At 37.4% G+C, this 20,650-nt stretch overlaps 1 protein-coding gene across 1 annotated transcript in view; it reads right to left on the bottom strand.

Annotated features, from left to right (window-relative positions):
* CATSPERE (catsper channel auxiliary subunit epsilon) overlaps positions 1 to 20,650 on the bottom strand; it is a 261,504-nt gene that overhangs the window by 166,387 nt on the left and 74,467 nt on the right. Inside the window, exon 8 of the mRNA XM_032606338.1 lies at positions 1,422 to 1,528. Coding sequence (XP_032462229.1) covers positions 1,422 to 1,528 — 107 coding nt within the window. The remainder of the gene's footprint in view (positions 1 to 1,421; positions 1,529 to 20,650) is intronic.

The following is a 20,650-nucleotide window of genomic DNA, read 5'->3' as shown; positions in this document are numbered from 1 at the left end:
AAAAACAAAACAATTGAAAAATGGTCAGAAGATCTAAATAAACATTTCTCCAAGGAAGATATACAGATGGCCAACAGGCACATGAAAAGATGCTCATCATCACTAATCATTAGAGAAATGCAAATCAAAACTATAATGAGGTACCACCTCACACCAGTCAGAATGGCCATCATTAAAAAGTCTACAAATAATAAATGCTGGAGAGGATGTGAAGAAAAGGGAACCTTCCTGCACTGTTGGTGGGAATGTAAATTGGTGCAGCCACTATGGAAAGCAGTATGGAGGTTCCTCAGAAAACTAAAAATAGAGTTGCTATATGACACTGCAATCCTACTGCTGGGCATATATCTGGACAAAACTATAATTTGAAAAGATTCATGCACCCCAATGTTCACTGCAGCATTATTTATAATAGCCAAGACACGGAAACAACCTAAGTGTCCATTGACAGATGAATGGATAAGAAGATGTGGTATTTATAATCAATGAAATATTACACAGCCATAAAAAAGAATGAAACAATGCCATTTGCAGCTACATGGATGGACATAGAGATTATCATACTAAGTGAAGGAAATCAGAAAGAGAAAGACAAATACCATATGATATCACTTATATGTGGAATCTAAAATATGACACAAATGAACTTATCTACAAAACAGAAACAGACTCACAGACATAGAGAACAGACTTGTGGTTGCCAAGGGAGAGGGGGAGTGGGGGAGGGATGGATTGGGAGATTGGGATTAGCATATGCAAACTATTATATATATGATGGATAAAAAACAAGGTCCTGCTGTGTAGCACAGGGAACTATATTCAATATCCTGTGATAAACCATAATGGAAAAGGATATAAAAAAGAATGTATATATGTATATGTATAACTGAATCACTTTGCTATATGTAGAAATTAGCACAACATTGTAAATCAACTATACTTCAATAAAATAAAAATTTTAAAAATGTTTGTCTTAACCCCATGATCACCTACTAACTTTAACAGTAACAGATTTTACTTCTCAGGGGTGTGTGAGTGTGTGTGTGAGAGCACAAAAACCTGTGCACTGATGGTGGTAATGATTGTGATATCAGTCATATCACTGTGGCTCACTTTAAAGAACCAGCAGGAAACATTTTGAGATATTGCTAGGATTTGCCACCATCCTGAATGAGACTCTTGCATTGACCTTTAGCTATTAATACAAATTGTGAAACTACTGGAGTGTGACTGGTATTTTCTGAGTTGGTAACGAGTTCTGATTATCACAATTTCAATGTGTTCAAAGAAGCTTCTTGGAAATTACATATAAGATACTCCATGAAATTCTACTAGGGTTTTTAAATTTCTTGAAGTTTCTGATAATTAATTTACTTAATTTTAAACATAAATTTTATATCTGAAATTTGAAAATTAAATACCCATTCTTCATTTTTCTATGTGGAAAATAAACTTTTCTCCTCAGAACTGTATATATGGCAGGCTTCTGTCCCAAAGTGGCCAGCTGTTTGCTAAGTATTATGGAATTCTGTAAAAAAAAAAAAAAAAAATTCCTCTTTTTAATCTTTTCAGAGCCAAAATTATTCAGAAATTACATCATGATATACTGAATTTATTATTTTAGTTAAGACATTGTTTATATTTATAAATTTACCACATTTTCAAGATTCAGCTTTGGTTTTTTTCCTACTATATAGCCTCCTCCCTATTAGAACCTTATGAATGATAAATGTCATAATTTCCAACATGTTGAAAACACTATGCACAATCTGAATAAACTGATATTATGGAGGCTGTTAAATAAATACACTTAGTTTTTAAATTTTATTTATTTATTTATTTTAACATCTTTATTGGAGTATAACTGCTTTACATTGTTGTGTTAGTTGCTGCTGTATAACAAAGTGAATCAGCTATATGTATGCATACATCACCATATACCCTCTCTCTTGCATCTCCCTCCTACACTCCCTTTCCTACCCCTCTAGGTGGTCACAAAGCACCGAGCTGATCTCTGTGTGCTATGCAGCTGCTTCTCACTAGCTATCTATTTTACAGTTGGTAGTGTATATATGTCAATGCTGTTCTCTCACTTTGCCCAGCTTACACGTCCCCCTCCCCATGTCCTCAAGTCCATTCTCTACGTCTGCATCTTTATTCCTGTCCAGCCCCTACGTTCATCAGAACATTTTTTTTCTTTTACATTCCATATATATGTGTTAGCATATGGTATCTCTTTTTCTCTTTCTGACTTACTTTACTCTGTATGTACATATACAAATAACTCAATTTCGTTTCTTTTTATGGCTGAGTAATATTCCATTGTATATATGTGCCATGTCTTCTTTACCCATACATCTGTCGACGGACACTTACGTTGCTTCCATGTCCTGGTTATTGCAAATAGTGCTACAATGAACATTGTGGTACATGACTTTTTTTGAATTATGGTTTTCTCAGGGTAAATGCCCAGAAGTGGGATTGCTGGGTCATATGGTAGTTATATTTTTAGTTTTCTAAGGAACCTCCACACTGTCCTCCATAGTGGCTGTATCAATTTACATTCCTACCAACAGTGCAAGAGGGTTCCCTTTTCTCCACACCCTTTCCAGCATTTATTGTTTGTAGATTTTTTGATGACAGCCAATCTGACTGGTGTGAGGTGATACCTCATTGCAGTTTTGATTTGAATTTCTCTAATGATTAGTGATGTTGAACATCCTTTCATGTGTTTGTTGACAATCTGTATATCTTCTTTGGAGAAATGTCTATTTGGGTCTTCTGCCCACTTTTGGATTGGGTTGTTGGGTTTTTTTTATATTGAGCAGCATGAGCTGCTTGTATATTTTGGAGATTAATTCTTTGTCAGTTGCTTCATTTGCAAATATTTTCTCCCATTATGAGTGTTGTCTTTTCATCTTGTTTATGGTTTCCCTTGCTGTGCAAAAGCTTTTAAGGTTCAGTAGGTCCCATTTGTTTATTTTTGTTTTTATTTCCATTTTTCTAGGAGGTGGGTCAAACAGGATCTTGCTGTGATTAATGTCATAGAGTGTTCTGACTATGTTTTCCACTAAGAGTTTACTAGTGTCTGGCCTTATATTTAGGTCTTGAATCCATTTTGAGTTTATTTTTGTGTATGGTGTTAGGGAGTGTTCCAATTTCATTCTTTTACATGTAGCTGTCCAGTTTTCCCAGCATCACTTATTGAAGAGGCTGTCTTTGCTCCATTCTATATTCTTGCCTTCTTTATCAAAGATAAGGTGACCATTTGTGTGTGGGTTTATCTCTGGGCTTTCTACTCTGTTCCATTGATCTATATTTCTCTTTTTGTGCCAGTACCATACTTTCTTGATTACTGTAGCTTTGTAGTATAGTCTGAAGTCAGGGAGCCAGATTCCTCAACTCCATTTTTATTTCTCAAGATTGCTTTGGCTCTTGGGGGTCTTTTGTGTTTCCATACAAATTGTGAAATTTTTTGTTCTAGCTCTGTGAAAAATGCCATAGGTAATTTGATGGGTGTTGCAATGAATTTGTATATTGTTTTGGGTAGTATAGTCATTTTCACAATGTTGATTCTTCCAATCCAAGAACATGGTATATCTCTCCATCTGTTTGTATCATATTTAATTTCTTTCACCAGTGCCTTATGTATCATATTCAATTTCTTTCATCAGTGTCTTATAATTTTCTGCATAGAGGTCTTTTGTCTCCTTAGGTAGGTGTCCTCCTATGCGGCGAGCCGCTTCTGACCAGCAGAATGACGAATCACCACACGCTAGATTCTTCTCGCATCACACTTTATTGGAGTACAGCTTGGTTTCGGGCGGATGGAAGGAAGACCCCGTACGCTCGAGCCTGTCTGCTTATATAAGGGCTTAAGGACTCGTGTAAGTCCCTGATTCGTCCGTATGGTTATCGCATTTCGCAAGCCGGACTTTGGATAGGCCACTGCTTCAAAACCTGATCGCATTTCGCAAGCCGGACTTTGGATAGGCCACTGCTTCAAAACCTGATTAGCATATTAGGTGCATACGCCCTAGCGGCATACTTAGTGCATGCGTAATGGCTATCCGGCCGCGCCCTACATCTCCCCCTTTTTTCTTTTCGACCATTGCAGCGGACATTGACCTGTACCAGTGCTCATACCGGGGTATGTACACGGTGTACCGGTAGTTTCCGCTTGCATTCGCAGACACCCTCCTGCGTGCAATGCTCGCAATCGAACTGCAGGGTGCAAGGGCTGTCTTCATGTGGCATGGGCTCCTCATGGAGGTGCAATGGTAACGAGACCTCTCCGTGCAGAGGCAGCCCCTAGGGCCGATCCCCTATAGAGGTGCAATGGCGGCAAGGCCCCTCTGTGCAAGGGCGATCATATGTTTTTTAGGGTGGAGAGCCAGGCTGCGGGGGACTCGCCTTCACTGATGGCCACAAGCGCCTGAGTGAGCATTATCCTATCTCGCCGGGTTCGAATGCGAATACGACAGACCAACCAGAGACACAACACTATCCCAAACAAACAGCAGGCTGCGAACAGTCCCACACCCACCCATTCCTTAAAAAAGGAAAATGCTCTAGCTAGCCATGCGGTAAATTCTCCAAGAGTCACTGGATCCACTCTGGTTGCATTCAGCTGCAGGATATTCAACTTCTGCTTAAATATCCCCTGGCAGCCTCTGCAAGATCCTTAAGTATTTTATAATCCACCATCTCATAATATCTTTGACGCGTGGCTGGGTCTTCAAACACCGGAAAAGCTGTGGGTACCTGAGACCAGACTTCTCTGGGTATGAATGTACACTTTGGCGGTTCCCGAACCGCAGCGCCAGGGGGGGCGCTAGCAATAAAAGCGGAAGTCTGAGTACATGTTAAAGCTTTTGATTTAGCAGAAGCACAAAATGGCGGATGAGCACCCGCAGAGGCACAAAATGGCGGATGAGCACATGGGGAACTGCCATATCGTCCTCTTTCATATTCGGCAGCTGCTTCTTCCAGATCTGCCTCCTCCTTGGGATTCAACTCATCTTGAGACAAATAAAGCGCTTTAAATTCATCTAAGAGTGGATACAATCCTGGCGTTGCATCCGATTTTTCTATTTGTTTTTCTCTCTTTTTCCTAGGATTCTTAGGCCTATCTACCGTAGTCCCTATATTTTCACTTTCTGACGCACTATCTTGATGTATGCTAAGAGCTTTACGGCCCATCTGTACAATATCTTCGCATTTCCCTTCTCTTAAGCACGAATGTATCATTCTCCATAACGGAAACGTGCCTCGAGAGAGCTCCCCCATTTTGTGACGATCAGCCAAGTCCTTCCCCAGTTTTTCCCAAGATGGAACAGTCAGGCTTCCAGACACCGCAAACCATGGGGCGGCACCATCAATATCCTGCAACAGTTTACTAATAGTTTTATGTGAAATCTTAAGTCCTCGATCGTTCAGAAGGGCTTGGATGGGCTCATGGAATGCAACGGTTGGTTCCGTGGATGAACTATTCCCCATAGTTCACTCTCATATATGAGCAACTTGCTAAAGCGGGAAGATCTCTGACCTATCTAATGGCCAGGGGAGACACACTCGGTCGGGCTGATGGCACCGTAGCCACACGCAGACAAAAAGTGTGACAGCTACGAAGAGAACGAAAGCGAAAATAAAAATCTCGGGCTCTATTGCAGCAAAAAACATACCTAAACTGGACTACTTAACGGCGGTTCACTCCGTGTGTCGAGTTCTGAATCGGTCCTCCATGCGGGGCGCGCAGGTTCCCGGGTTTCGGCACCACTCGCGGCGAGCCGCTTCTGACCAGCAGAATGACGAATCACCACACGCTAGATTCTTCTCGCATCACACTTTATTGGAGTACAGCTTGGTTTCGGGCGGATGGAAGGAAGACCCCGTACGCTCGAGCCTGTCTGCTTATATAAGGGCTTAAGGACTCGTGTAAGTCCCTGATTCGTCCGTATGGTTATCGCATTTCGCAAGCCGGACTTTGGATAGGCCACTGCTTCAAAACCTGATTAGCATATTAGGTGCATACGCCCTAGCGGCATACTTAGTGCATGCGTAATGGCTATCCGGCCACGCCCTACACTCCTAGGTATATTATTCTTTTTGTTGCAATGGTAAATGGGAGTGTTTCCTTAATTTCTGTTTCAGATTTTCATCATTAGTGTATAGGAATGCAAGAGATTTCTGTGCATTAATTTTGTATCCTGCTGCTTTACCAAATTCATTGATGAGCTCTAGTAGTTTTCTGGTAGCATCTTTAGGATTCTCTATGTATAGTATCATGTCATCTGCAAACACTGACAGTTTTACTTCTTTTCTGATTTGGATTCCTTTTATTTCTTTTTCTTCTCTGATTGCTGTGGCTAAAACTTCCAAAACTATGTTGAATAATAGGGGTGAGAGTGGGCAACCTTGTCTTCCTCCTGATCTTAGTGGAAATGGTTTCAGTTTTTCACCATTGAGAATGATGTTGGCTGTGGGTTTGTCATATATGGCCTTTATTATGTTGAGGTAAGTTCCCTTTATGGCTACTTTCTGGAGAGTTTTTATCATAAATGGTTGTTGAATTTCATCAAAAGCTTTTCCTCCATCTATTGAGATGATCATATGGCTTTTCTCCTTCAGTTTGTTAATATGGTTTATCACATTGATTGTTTTGCATATATTGAAGAATACTTGCACTCTTGGGATAAACCCCATTTGATCATGGTGTATGATCCTTTTAATGTGCTGTTGGATTCTGTTTGCTAGTATTTTGTTGAGGGTTTTGCATCTATGTTCATCAGTGATATTGGCTTGTACATTTCTTTTTTTGTGACATCTTTGTCTGGTTATGATATCAGGGTGATGGTGGCCTCATAGAATGAGTTTTGGAGTGTTCCTCCCTCTGCTATATTTTGGAAGAGTTTGAGAAGGATAGGTGTTAGCTCTTCTCTAAATGTTTGATAGAATTCACCTGTGAATCCATCTGGTCCTGGGCTTTTGTTTGTTGGAAGACTTTTAATCACAGTTCCAATTTCAGTGCTTGTGATTGGTCTGTTTATATTTTCTATTTCTTCCTGGTTCAGTCTCGGAAGGTTATGCTTTACTAAGAATGTGTCCATTTCTTTCAGGCTGTCCATTTCATTGGCATATAGTTGCTTGTAGTAATCTCTCATGGTCCTTTGTATTTCTCCAGTGTCAGTTGTTACTTCTTCTTTTTCATTTCTAATTCTGTTGATTTGAATCTTCTCCCTTTTTTTCTTGATGAGTCTGGCTAATGGTTTACCAATTTTGTTTATCTTCTCAAAGAACCAGCTTTTAATTTTATTGATCTTTGCTATCATTCCCTTCATTTCTTTTTCATTTATTTCTGACCTGATTTCTTTCCTTCTGCTAACTGTTTTTTTGTTCTCCTTTCTCTAAGTGCTTTAGGCGTAAAGTTAGGTTGTTTATTTGAGATTTCTCTTGTTTCTTGAGATAGGAATGTATTGCTATAAACTTCCCTCGTAGAACTGCTTTTGCTGCATTCCTTAGGTTTTGGGTCATCGTGTTTCATTGCCATTTGTTTCTAGGTATTTTTTGATTTGCTCTTTGATTTCTTCAGTGATCTCTTGGTCATTTAATAGCATATTATTTAGCCTCCATGTGTTTGTATTTATTACAGTTCTTTTCCTGTGATATTTAGTCTCATAGTGTTGTGGTTGAAAAAGATACTTGAAAGATTTCAATTTTCCTCAAGTAACTGAGGCTTGATTTGTGACCCAAGATATGATCTATCCTGGAGAATGTTCCATGAGTACTTGAGAAGAAAGTGTATTCTGTTGGTTTTGGATGGAATGTCCTATAAATATCATTTAAGTCCATCTTGTTTAATGTATCATTTAAAGCTTGTGTTTCCTTATTTATTTTCGTTTTGGTTGATCTGTCCATTGGTGAAAGTCCCCTACTATTATTGTGTTACTGTCGATTTCCCCTTTCATGGCTGTTAGCATTTGCCTTATGTATTGAGGTGCTCCTATGTTGGAATGCCTCATTGCTGCAGGAATTGTTATATCTTCTTCTTGGACTGACCCCTTGATCATTATCTAGTGTCCTCCTTTGTCTCTTGTAATAGTCTTTATTTTAAAGTGTATTTTGTCTGATATCAGTGTTGCTACTCCAGCTTTCTTTTGATTTCCATTTGCATGGAATATCTTTTTCCATCCCCTCACTTTCAGTCTGTATGTGTTTCTAGGTCTGAAGTGGGTCTCTTGTAGACAGCGTATATAAGGGTCTTGTTTTTGTATCCATTCAGCCAGTCAATGTCTTTTGGTTGGATCATTTAATCCATTTACATTTAAGGTAGATATCAATATGTGTGTTCCCATTACCATTTTCTTAATTGTTTTGCGTTTGTTATTGTAGATCTTTTACTTCTCTTCTGTTTCCTGCCTAGGGATGTTCCTTTAGCATTTTTTGTAAAGCTGCTTTGGTGGTGATGAATTCTCTTAGCTTTTGCTTGTCTGTAAAGGTTTTAATTTCTCCATCGATTCTGAGTGAGATCCTTGCTGGGTAGAGTAATCTTGGTTGAAGAGTTTCCCTTTCATCACTTTAAATATGTCCTGCCACTCTCTTCTGGTTTGCAGAGCTTCTGCTGAAAGATCAGCTGTTAACCTTATGGGTATTCCCTTGTATGTTATTTGTTGCTTTTCCGTTGCTACTTTTAATATTTTTTCTTTATATTTAAATTTTGATAGTTTGATTAATATGTGTCTTGGCATGTTTCTCCTTGGATTTATCTTGTTTGGGACTCTCTGCGCTTCCTTGACTTGGTTGATTATTTACTTTTCCATGTTAGGGAAGTTTTCAACTATAATCTCTTCTAATATTTGCTCAGACCATTTCTTGTTCTCTTCTTCTTCTGGGACCCCTATAGTGCGAATGTTGTGTGTTTAATGTTTTCCAAGATGTCTGTGAGACTGTCCTCAATTCTTTTCATTTTTTTTTCTTTATTCTGCTCTGTGATAGTTATTCCCACTATTTTATCTTCCAGGGTCACTTATCTGTTCTTCTGCCTCAGTTATTCTGCTATTGATTCCTTCTGGAGAATTTTAAATTTCATTTATTGTTGTTGTTCATCATTGTTTGCTCTGTAGTCCTTCTAGGTCTTTGTTAAATGTTTCCTGTATTTTCTCCATTCTATTTCCAATTTTTCGATCATCGTTACTATCTCTACTCTGAATTTTTTTTCAGGTAGACTGCCTATTTCCCCTTCATTTGTTTGGTCTGGTGGGTTTTTACCTTGCTCCTTCATCTGCTGCATATTTCTCTGTCTTCTCATTTTGTTTAACTTACTGTGTTTGGGGTCTCCTTTTCGCAGGCTGTAGGTTTGTAGTTCCCGTTGTTTTTGGTGTCTGCCCCCAGTGGGTAAAGTTGGTTCTGTGGGTTGTGCAGGCTTCCTGGTGGAGGCAACTGGTGCCTGTATTCTGGTGGAGGAGGCTGGATCTTGTCTTTCTGGTGGGCAGTATCACGTCCAGTGGTGTGCATTGGGACATCTGTAAACTTATTATGGCTTTAGACAGCCTCTCTCCTAATGGGTGGGGTTGTGTTCCTGTCTTGCCAGTTGTTGGTCATGGGGTGTCCAGCACTGGAGCTTGCTGGTCTTTGAGTGGAGCTGGGTCTTAGCGTTGAGACACAGATGTCTGGGAGAGCTCTTGCTGATTGATATTACATGGTGCCGGGAGGTCTCTGGTGGTCCAATGTCCTGAACTTGGCTCTTCCACCTCAGAGGATCAGCCCTGACACCCAGCTGGAACACCAAGTCTCTGTCAGCCACATGGCTTTTAGGAAGTCTGAGGTTTTCTGCCAGTGTTCAGTCGGTGTTCTGTAGGAGTTGTTCCACATGTAGATGTAATTCTGATGTATTTGTGGGGAGGAAGGTGAGCTCCATGTCTACTCCTTCGCCATCTTGAAGGTCCTCAATACCCTTAGTTTTAATGTCAATGAAATACAAAATGGAGTTTCTAAAACTAATCTGTTGAAATTATTTCTATATGAGCTTGACTTCAAGACAACATACCCTTCAAGGCATATTTCAAATATATGTGGAGGCTCTAGGATAAATTCTGTTAGTATAAATATAGATCTGACATTCTCCCTGTTTTTCTCATGAGATTTAAGGGGATGTTGAATTGACTGGGATTATTCCTAATAAAGTCCTTTTAGAATAGAGGCAACAGTTTCATTATGGGGAATCCCTAGAATAAAAAAATCAGATAAATGAGGGCCAGTCTAGAGTCCTTCAATACTGCTCCTGTTTAATTTCCTAGAAATATGTCAACCACCCACAAAGGAACATTTGAGATTGCTGTAATGATTACCAGTAAGTGTGTATTTATTGGGACTGCGGGATTGCCTAATAGGAGGATTTAACCTATATTTTGAGAGTAGTAATGGTGGTCAGGGAAGGCTTCCTTGAAGAATACAAGTTTAATGATTTTGATAGAGAAAAATAGACTTGCCTGGTAAATACTTGATAAATAATAGATCATTAAAATTTTCTTTCTAAAAATCTTATTCACTATTCAGAATTTTAAAAACAACTATCCTTCATATACCTGCAAAGGAAAAGACTAAATGGAGCATTCTTAATGTAGCAAAGAATAAGATGGAAATAAAATACAGCAAGCAACCTATACAGCAAGATGATAGAAAAAAGGATAGACTAAGATAAAGTTAAGATAATTATGTCAACAAGCTTAAGAACATATGTTTCTCCATTAATACGGTAATTCATGGTCATTAAAGATGGTTTTATAAATATAGGAAAAAATTACCACAAAGAAATCATCAAAAGTATAAAAAACATATTTAGGATATTTTCTTAGGATTTACCAAATGTAGGTTACTGTTATGTATTCATGTTATATAACCTGAAGTCTATATATCATTTAAAATGACATTTTAAATGACAGCATAATATACCATTTTAAATGACAGCATAATACTCCATTGAGTGAGTTATCATTACTTACTTAACACTCCCCTATTGGACATTTAGGTAGCTTTATTTTTTCACTTTTGTAAATATTATTGCCATGGACATTATCAGATACAGTCTTTTCTACATTAGCACTATTTCTTTTGCTTAAATTCTTGAAAATGTGATTACTGGATCAAAAGTTATGAACACTTTAATAATTCTTGATATGAATTGAGCAAAATGATTTTTAAAAGGAATATGCCTATTTATTTTATTACTATTAATTATCATTAGCAGATTTCACTATCTAGTGCCCAACTTCTTATACTTTTTAGAAAAGTATTCTACTTGTAACATCAATATATGTTTATTCATGCTGCTAAATTTAATAAATATCTTTTTGTTTCTTAATTGATTTTTCAGCAGCATTTGAAACATTAGACTAATTTCTCCTTTTCAGGGAGTGTTTCTCTCTTACTTGACTTACAAGCACTTCAAACCAGTATGTCCAAAACTGAACTACTGCCTCGAGGCTCTGCCTCCCAAACCAGCATTTATAAATATTTGTTGAATAAATAGAGAAGAAAATAATCTCACCACCCAGAGGAGAGTAAAGTTCTCTCACAATCTGCATGGAATCTATTTTCATACCTTCACTTTTCTCCTATGTGTGTTTTTAAATGTAAAGTGAGTTGCTTGTTGACAGCATATTGCTGGATGTTTTTTAAAAAATCCATTCAGTCATTCTATGCCTTTTGATTGGGGGTTTAATCCATTTGAATTTAAGTACTTATTGATAAATAAGGTCTTAATATTGCCATTTTGTTAATTTTTTGGTCTGACTTGCAGTTGTGTTACTCTTCTCTTTCCCTATTGCTGTTTTCCTTGTTATTTGATGATTTCTGTAGTGCTTTCCTTTGATTTCTTCTCTTTATCTTTTGTAATAATATACCTGATAGAAACTATATACTAGTTTTTTGTAACTTGAGGCTTACATAAAATATCTTATAGTTAAAACTATTTTAAGTTGTTAGCAACTTCAATCACATAAATAAACTACACTTTTACTACCTGCCCCCTTTGTGTTCGTGTAGTCAGAGCTTTTTTGTGTGTTATTCATCTATTAACAAATTTTTGTCTTTTAACTTTTATATGAGGGTTAAAAGTGATGCATGCACCACCATTACAGTGTTATATTGTTCTGTATTTGCCTATAAAATTACCCTTACCAGTGATAGATCACATGTGAGGTCATAAAATAATTTTTAAGTCTTAAAAATTTAAGAAGATTAAAATCATTCTGGGGGCTTCCCTGGTGGCACAGTTGTTGAGAATCTGCCTGCCAATGCGTGGGACATGGGTTTGGGCCCTGGTCTGGGAAGATCCTACATGCCACGGAGCAACTAGGCCCGTGAGCCACAACTACTGAGCCTGCGCGTCTGGAGCCCGTGCTCCACAACAAGAGAGGCTGCAATAGTGAGAGGCCCACACACCATGATGAAGAGTGGCCCCCGCTTGCCACAATGAGATAAAGCCCTCACACAGAAGTGAAGACCCAACACAGTCAAAAATAAATAAATAAAAGTCCAAATTGATTTTTAAAAAATATCATTCCAAGTATCTTTTCCAACCACAATTGAATGAAACTAGAAATCAGTAATAGTTAGAAAATATGAAGAATCACAAATACATGCAAATTAAACTGCACAATCTTGAACAATAATTGGGTCAAAGAAGAGATCAAAGGAAATTTTTTAAATACCTCAAGACAAATGAAAACATAAACACAACATAACAGAATTTATGGGATGTATCAAAATCAAGACTAAAAGGGATGCAATATTTGCCTACATTAAAAAAAAAAAGGTCTCAAATAAACAACCTAACTTTACACCTCAAATAACTAGAGAAAGAGAAGCAAACTAAGCCTAAAGTGAGCAGAAGGAAAGATATCATAAAGATCAGAGCAGAAACAAATCAAGTACGGAATAGAAATAGAAAAAAAATCAACAAAACTAAGAAATGCCTTTTTGAAAAAATAAACAAAATTGACACATTCTTAACTAGGCTAAGAAAAAAGACAAAAGTCTCAAATAAATAAAATAAAAAATGAAAAAGGAGACATTACAACTGATACCACACAAATGCAAAGGCTCATAAGAGAAAAATGTGAGCAATTACATACCAAAAAATTGTATAACCTAGAAGAAATGTACAGATTCCTACAAACATACAACCGACTAAGAATGAATCCTGAAAAAATAGAAATGTGAACAGACTAATAATGAGTAAGAAGACCTAATCAGTAAGCAAAAATCTCCCAATAAAAACAACAGGACTTCCCTGGTGGCGCAGTGGTTGAGAGTCCACCTGCCGATGCAGGGAACACAGGTTCGTGCCCCGGTCTGGGAGGATCCCACATGCCATGGAACAGCTGGGCCCATGAGCCATGGCCACTGAGCCTGCGTGTCCAGAGCCTGTGCTCTGCAACGGGAGAGGCCACAGCAGTGAGAGGCCCACGTACTGCAAAAAACAAAAAAAAAGAAAGAAACAACAAAACCTGGACTAGATAGTTTAACTGGTGAATTCTATCAAACATTTAAAGAATTAATACCAATACTTCTGAAACTCTTCCCAAAAATTGAGGTGGAGGGAATACTTCCCAACTCATTTTATGAGGCCAGCATTACCTTGATACCAAAACCAGATAGGAACATTACAGGAAAGAAAACTTGAGGCCAATATCCCTGATGAATTCTCAGCAAAAATTCTCAGTAAAAATTCTCAGCAACACACTAGCAAACCAAATTCAACAGCACACCAAGAGGATCATACACAATGATCAAGTGGGATTTATCCCTGGGTTGCAAGGATGGTTCAACATATACAAGTCAATAAATATGACACATCACATTAATAGGATGAAAGACAAAAATCATTTGATAATCTCAATACACACAGAGAAAGCATTTGACAGAACACAACATCCTTTCTTGATACAAATGCTCAGTGGATTGGGTATAGAAGAAATCTACCTCAACATAATAAAAGCCATATATGACAAGCCCATAGCTATCATCATACTCAGTGGGGAAAGGTTAAAAACTTTTGCTTTAAGGTCAGGATGAAGACAAGGGTGCTCAATCTCACCACTCCTATTCCACACAGTACTGGATGTCTTAGCCAGAACAACCAGGCAAGAAAAAATAAATAAATAAAAATCATTCAAATTGAAAAGGAAATAAAAATCATTCAAATTGAAAAGGAAATAAAAATGTCTTTGTAGATAACATGATCTTATATTTAGAAAATCCTAAGGAAGCCACCAAAAACTCTTAGAACTTGTCAACAAATTCAGTAAAGTTGCAGAATACAAAATCAACATGCAGAAATCAGTTGCATTTCTATATACTAACATTGAGCTATTTGAAAAAGAAATAAAGGAAACAATCCCATTCACAATAGCATCAAAGAAATGAAGTACTTGGGGATAAATTTAACCAAGGAGGTGAAATATCTGTAAACAGAAAATTATAAGACTTTGATGAAATAAATTTAAGAAGACACAAATAAATGGAAAAATATCCCATGTTCATGGATCAGAAGAATTAATATTGTTAAAATGTCCCTGCTACTCAGAGCCATCTATAAATTCAATATAATCCCTATCAAAATCTCAATGGCATTTTTTCACAAGAGTAGAAAAAATAACCCTAAAATTTGTATGGAACCACAATAGACTTCAAATAGTCAAGAAAATCCTGAGAAAGAAGAACAGAGCCAGAAGCAATCACACTTTCTGATTTCAAACTATAGTAATCAAAACAGTATGGTACTGGCATTAAAATAGACACACATAGCAAGGAACAGAATCAAGAGCAAAGAAATAAACACTTGCATATATGGTCAACTAATATTTGACAAGACAGCCAGGAATACTCAATAGGGAAAGGATAGTCTGTTCAATAAATGTTGCTGGAAAAATTTATAATCATGTACAGAAGAATGAAATTGGAAGCCTACCTTATACCAACCACAAAAATTAACTTTAAATGGATTAGAAATTTAAACATAATACCTGAAACTGTAAAACTCCTAGAAGAATATAGGGGAAAAGCTTTTTGGACATTGGTCTTGGCAATGATTTTTTGGATATGAATATGACACCAAAAGCACAAGCAACAAAGGTGAAAATAAGTAAGTGGAACTACATCAAATTAAAAAGTTTCTGCACAACAAAGAAATAATCAACAGAGTAAAAAGGCAACCTATGGAAAGGGAGAAAATATTTGCAAGTCATACATCTGATAAAGGGTTTATATGCAAAGTATGTAAGGAACATATACAACTCAACAGCAAAAAAAGAAAAAACTCTGATTGAAAAATGGGAAGAGGAATTAATAGGCATTTTCCTAAATAAGACATACAAATGGCCAAAAGGTACATGAAAATGTGCTCAACATCACTAATTATAAGGGAAATGCAAGTCAAAACCACAGTAAGATAGCATCTCACACCACTTAGGATGGCTATTATCGAAAAAATAAGAAAGAACAAATGTTGATAAGGATATGGAGAAAAGGGAACTCTTGTGCACTGTTGGTGGGAATGTAAGTTGGTACAGAAATTATGGAAAACAGTATGGAAGGTCCTCAAAAATTTAAAATAGAACTATCATATGATCCAGCAATCCCAATTCTGGGTGTATATCCAAAGGAAAATAAAACAGGACATCTATTGAAGAGATACCTTCACTCTCATACTTATTGCAGCATTATTTACAATAGCCAAGATATGGAAAAGCCTAACTGTCCATCAGTGGGTGATTGGATAAAGAAGATGTGATATCTAAAAATGTTAAGTGAAATAAGTCAGACAGAGAAGGACAAATACAGTATGATCTCACTTTCATGTGGAATCTAAAAATGCTGAATTCATAGAAACAGTAGAATGGTGGTTGCAAGCGGCTGAGCAGTGGGTGAAATGGGGAGATACTGGTTAAAGGGTATAAACTTCCAATTATAAGATGAATAGGTTCTGGGGATCTAATTTATAGCATAGTGAAAATAGTTAACAATACTCTATCAAAGTACTTGAAAGATGCTGAAAAAGTAGGTCTTAAATGTTCTTACCACAAAAAAGAAAATATAACTATGTGAGGTGATGGAGGTCTTAAAAACTCTACTATGGTAATCATTTCACAATATATAAGTATATTAAATCAACACATGTATACTTTAAACTTACACAATGCTAAAGATCAATCATATTTCAATAAAGCTGAAAAAGGAAACCAACACTTGTTGAAAACAAAACAAAACAAAACCCAACACCAAATTCATTGACTCTAGAATGGATAAAAAATGTGTGGTGTGTTGAAACAATGAATAACATACAACAATGAAAATGAGCAAACTATAGGTATATATAACATGGATAAATCTTATATAATTATGATCAAAAATAAAAAGCAATATGCAGTGTATATAAAGCATGATTCAATTTATTTAAAGTAGAAAAATAAAACCAACTAAACTGCATTGTTTAGGAATCATGTGGTAAACTAAAGAAGAAAACAGAGCAATTATCATCACAAAATATTCAGAATAATGGTTACCTCCAGGGGAAGGGAAGGATTATGTCCATACAAGCACCTCTATTGTGGAGGGAGAAATTATGTTCATGGAGGTGGAAAATATGGGGACCTTCTGTACTATTGTTAGTGTTTCATCACTTGATAGTAGTTATTTATTATTATTCACTAAACTGGATACTTAGCTTTTATGGTTTTTTCTTTATGATGTAATTCATAGTTAAAATGGTGAAGGAAAAAAACCTCAAATAAACTAAAACCCTGAGCCTTTTAATAGTTATTTAACCACATGTACAAATAAGTTATCCTGTACCCCATCCCTGAGCCACATGCTACTGCTGGTTCTCTTTTCCCTGGTGTGGGTGTTGGGGAAAGGGTAAGGCTCAGATAGGGATGTGAGACAGAAGTGGGTTGAGGTTCAAAGGCGAAATAAAGTATAGAAATGAGTTAAACATAAGGGATTATTTTGAGTTCAAACTCAGGGACAGTAAAGGGTTAAGGAAGAGAATGAAGAATGGAGTCAGAGGTAGAATTAGGATGTGGGTGTCTGTTAGGCACATTATCTATTGGTTGATAAAAGCCCAAACAGATAATTTATATTTTGCCAGAGCTATTTTGTGGATGATTTATCAAAACTGCAATATTACAATAATCCTTGCAAACTACTCATGTAACAAAATCCCTGATTTGGTCATGGCAGGCATCTTGGAGGCAATACCTGACTTGAGACTTAAAGATGACTAGATGAGGAAAGGGAATGGGCAGTTCCTGTGGAGAGAATGGCATAAGCAGAGACACAGACTCATAGAAGAGCAGAAGTGTAAAGGGAGACAGCAGAGTGCAGCTGCTGGAGACAGGACATGTGGAGAGCTAAGGCCAGAGAAGAGTGGCAGAGATGGGATACTCAGGGCTTTGTGTGTCATGTTAATAGTCTAAGACTCAAGTCTATGCTGTTTGTCAGCTCAAACAGCTCAATATCAAAAAAACAACCTAATCAAAAAATGGGCAGAAGATTTGAATAGACATTTCTCCAAAGAAGATATACAGATGGCCAACAGGCACATGAAAAGATGTCCAAAATCTCTAATTATTAGAGAAATGAAAATCAAAACTACAATGAAGTATTACCTCATACCAGTCAGAACAGCCATCATTAAAAAGTCTACAAATAATAAATGCTGGAGAGGGTGTGAAGAAAAAGGAACCCTCCTACACTGTTGGTGGGAATGTAAATCAGTGCAGCCACTATGGAGAACAGTACAGGGGTTCCATAAAAAACTAAAAATAGAGTTACAATATGATCCAGCAATCCCACTCCTGGGTATATATCTGGGGAAAACTATAACTCAAAAAGATACATGAGAAAAAAACCACATTCACAGAAAGATAGACAAGATGAAAAGGCAGACGGCTATGTACCAGATGAAGGAACAAGATAAAACACCAGAAAAACAACTAAATAAAGTGGAGCTAGGCAACCTTCCAGAAAAAGATTTCAGAATAATGATAGTGAACCTGATCCAGGACCTTGGAAAAAGAATGGAGGCAAAGATCGAGAAGATGTAAGAAATATTTAACAAAGAGCTAGAAGAATTCAAGAACAAACAAACAGAGATGAACAATACAATAACTGAACTAAAAATACACTAGAAGGAATCAATAGCAGAATAACTGAGGCAGAAGAACGGATAAGTGACCTGGAAGACAGAATGGTAGCATTCACTGCTGTGGAACAGAATAAAGAAAAAAGAATGAAAAGAAATGAAGACAGCCTAAGAGACATCTGGGACAACATTAAACGCAACAACATTTGCATTATAGGGGTCCCAGAAGGAGGAGAGAGAGAGAAAGGACCTGAGAGAATATTTGAAGAGATTATAGTCGAAAACTTCCCTAACATGGGAAAGGAAATAGCCAACTAAGTCCAGGAAGCATAGTGAGTCCCATACAGGATAAACCCAAGGAGAAAGACGCCGAGACACATAGTAATCAGATTGGCAAAAATTAAAGACAAAGAAATTTTATTGAAAGCAGCAAGGGAAAATTGACAAATAACATACAAGGGAACTCCCATAAGGTTAACTGCTGATTTCTCAGCAGAAACTCTACAAGCCAGAAGTGAGTGGCATGATCTACTTAAAGTGATGAAAGGGAAGAACCTACAACCAAGATTACTCTACCTGGCAAGGATCTCATTCAGATTCAATGGAGAAATCAAAAGCTTTACAGACAAGCAAAAGCTAAGAGATTTCAGCACCACCAAACCAGCTCTACAACAAATGCTAAAGGAACTTCTCTAAGTGGGAAACACAAGAGATGAAAAGGACCTACAAAAACAAACCCAAAACAATTAAGAAAATGGTAATAGGAGCATACATATCAATAATTACCTTAAATATGAATGGATTAAATGCTCCAAACAAAAGACACAGGCTCACTGAATGGACACAAAAGACCCATATATATGCTGTATACAAGAGACCCACTTCAGACCTAGGGACACATACAGACTGAAAGTGAGGGGATGGAAAAAGATATTCCATGCAAATGGCAATCAAAAGAAAGCTGGAGTAGCAATACTCATATCAGATAAAATACACTTTAAAATAAAGAACAGGGCTTCCCTGGTGGCCCAGTGGTTGAGAGTCCACCTGCCAACACAGGGGACATGGGTTCGTGCCCCAGTCTGGGAAGATCCCACATGCCGTGGAGTGGCTAGGCCCGTGAGCCATGGCCACTGAGCCTGCATGTCTGGAGCCTGTGCTCTGTAATGGGAGAGGCCACAACAGTGAGAGGCCCGCGTACCACAAACAAAAAAAGAACGTTACAAGAGACAAGGAAGGACACTATGTAATGATCAAGGGATCAATCCAAGAAGATATAACAATTATAAATATATATGCACCCAAACTAGGAGCACCTCAATATATAAGGCAACTGCTAACAGCTATAAAAGAGGAAGTCAACAGCAACAATAGTGGGGCACTTTAACACCTCACTTACACTAATGGACAGATCATCCAAACAGAAAATTAATAAGGAAATATAAGCTTTAAAGGCCACAATAGACCAGATAGATTTAATTTAATTAATATTTATAGGACATTCCATCCAAAAACAGCAGATTACACTTTATTCTCAAGAGTGCATGGAACATTCTACAGGATAGATCATATCTTGGGGCACAAATCAAGCCTCAGTAAATTTAGGAAATGGAAATCATATCAAGCAACTTTTCTGACCACAGCGCTATGAGAATGGAAATCAATTATAGGGAAAAAAACCCCATAAAACCCACAAAGACATGGAAGCTAAACAATACATTACTAAATAACTGAGAGATCACTGAAGAAATCAAACAGGAAATAAAAAAATACCTAGAGACAAATGACAATGAAAACACGACAATCTAAAACCTATGGGATTCAGCAAAAGCAGTTTTAAGAGGGAAGTTTATAGCAGTACAATCCTACATCAAGAAACAACAAACATCTCAAGTTAACAACCTAACTTTACACCTAAAGGAACTAGAGAAAGAAGAACAAACAAAACCCAAAGTTAGTAGAAGGAAAGAAATCATAAAGATTAGAGCAGAAATAAATGAAATAGAAACAAAGGAAACAACTGCAAAGATCAATAAAACTAAAATCTGGTTCTTTGAGAAGATAAACAAAATTGATAAACCATTAGCCAGACTCATCAAGAAAAAGAGGGACGGGCGTCCCTGGTGGCGCAGTGGTTGAGAGTCCGCCTGCCAATGCAGGGGACACGGGTTCGTGCCCCGGTCTGGGAGGATCCCACATGCCGCAGAACGGCTGGGCCCATGAGCCATGGCCGCTGAGCTTGAGCGTCCGGTGCTTGTGCTCTGCAATAGGAGAGGCCACAACGGTGAGAGGCCCGTGTACCACAGAAAAAAAAAAAAAGAGGGAGAGGACTCAATAAATTTGGAAAAGGAAAAGGTGTAGTTACAACAGACACCACAGAAATACAAAGCATCCTTAGAGACCACTACAAGCAACCCTATGCCAATAAAATGGACAACCTGGAAGAACTGGACAAATTTTTAGAAAGGTATAACCTTCCAAGACTGAACCAGGAAGAAATAGAAA

The sequence above is a fragment of the Phocoena sinus genome, chromosome 1, assembly GCF_008692025.1.
Source record: "Phocoena sinus isolate mPhoSin1 chromosome 1, mPhoSin1.pri, whole genome shotgun sequence".
Classification (NCBI taxonomy): domain Eukaryota; kingdom Metazoa; phylum Chordata; class Mammalia; order Artiodactyla; family Phocoenidae; genus Phocoena; species Phocoena sinus.
The sequence above is the reverse complement of the archived record's forward strand: the minus strand, read 5'-3'. Positions and strand labels throughout refer to the sequence as shown.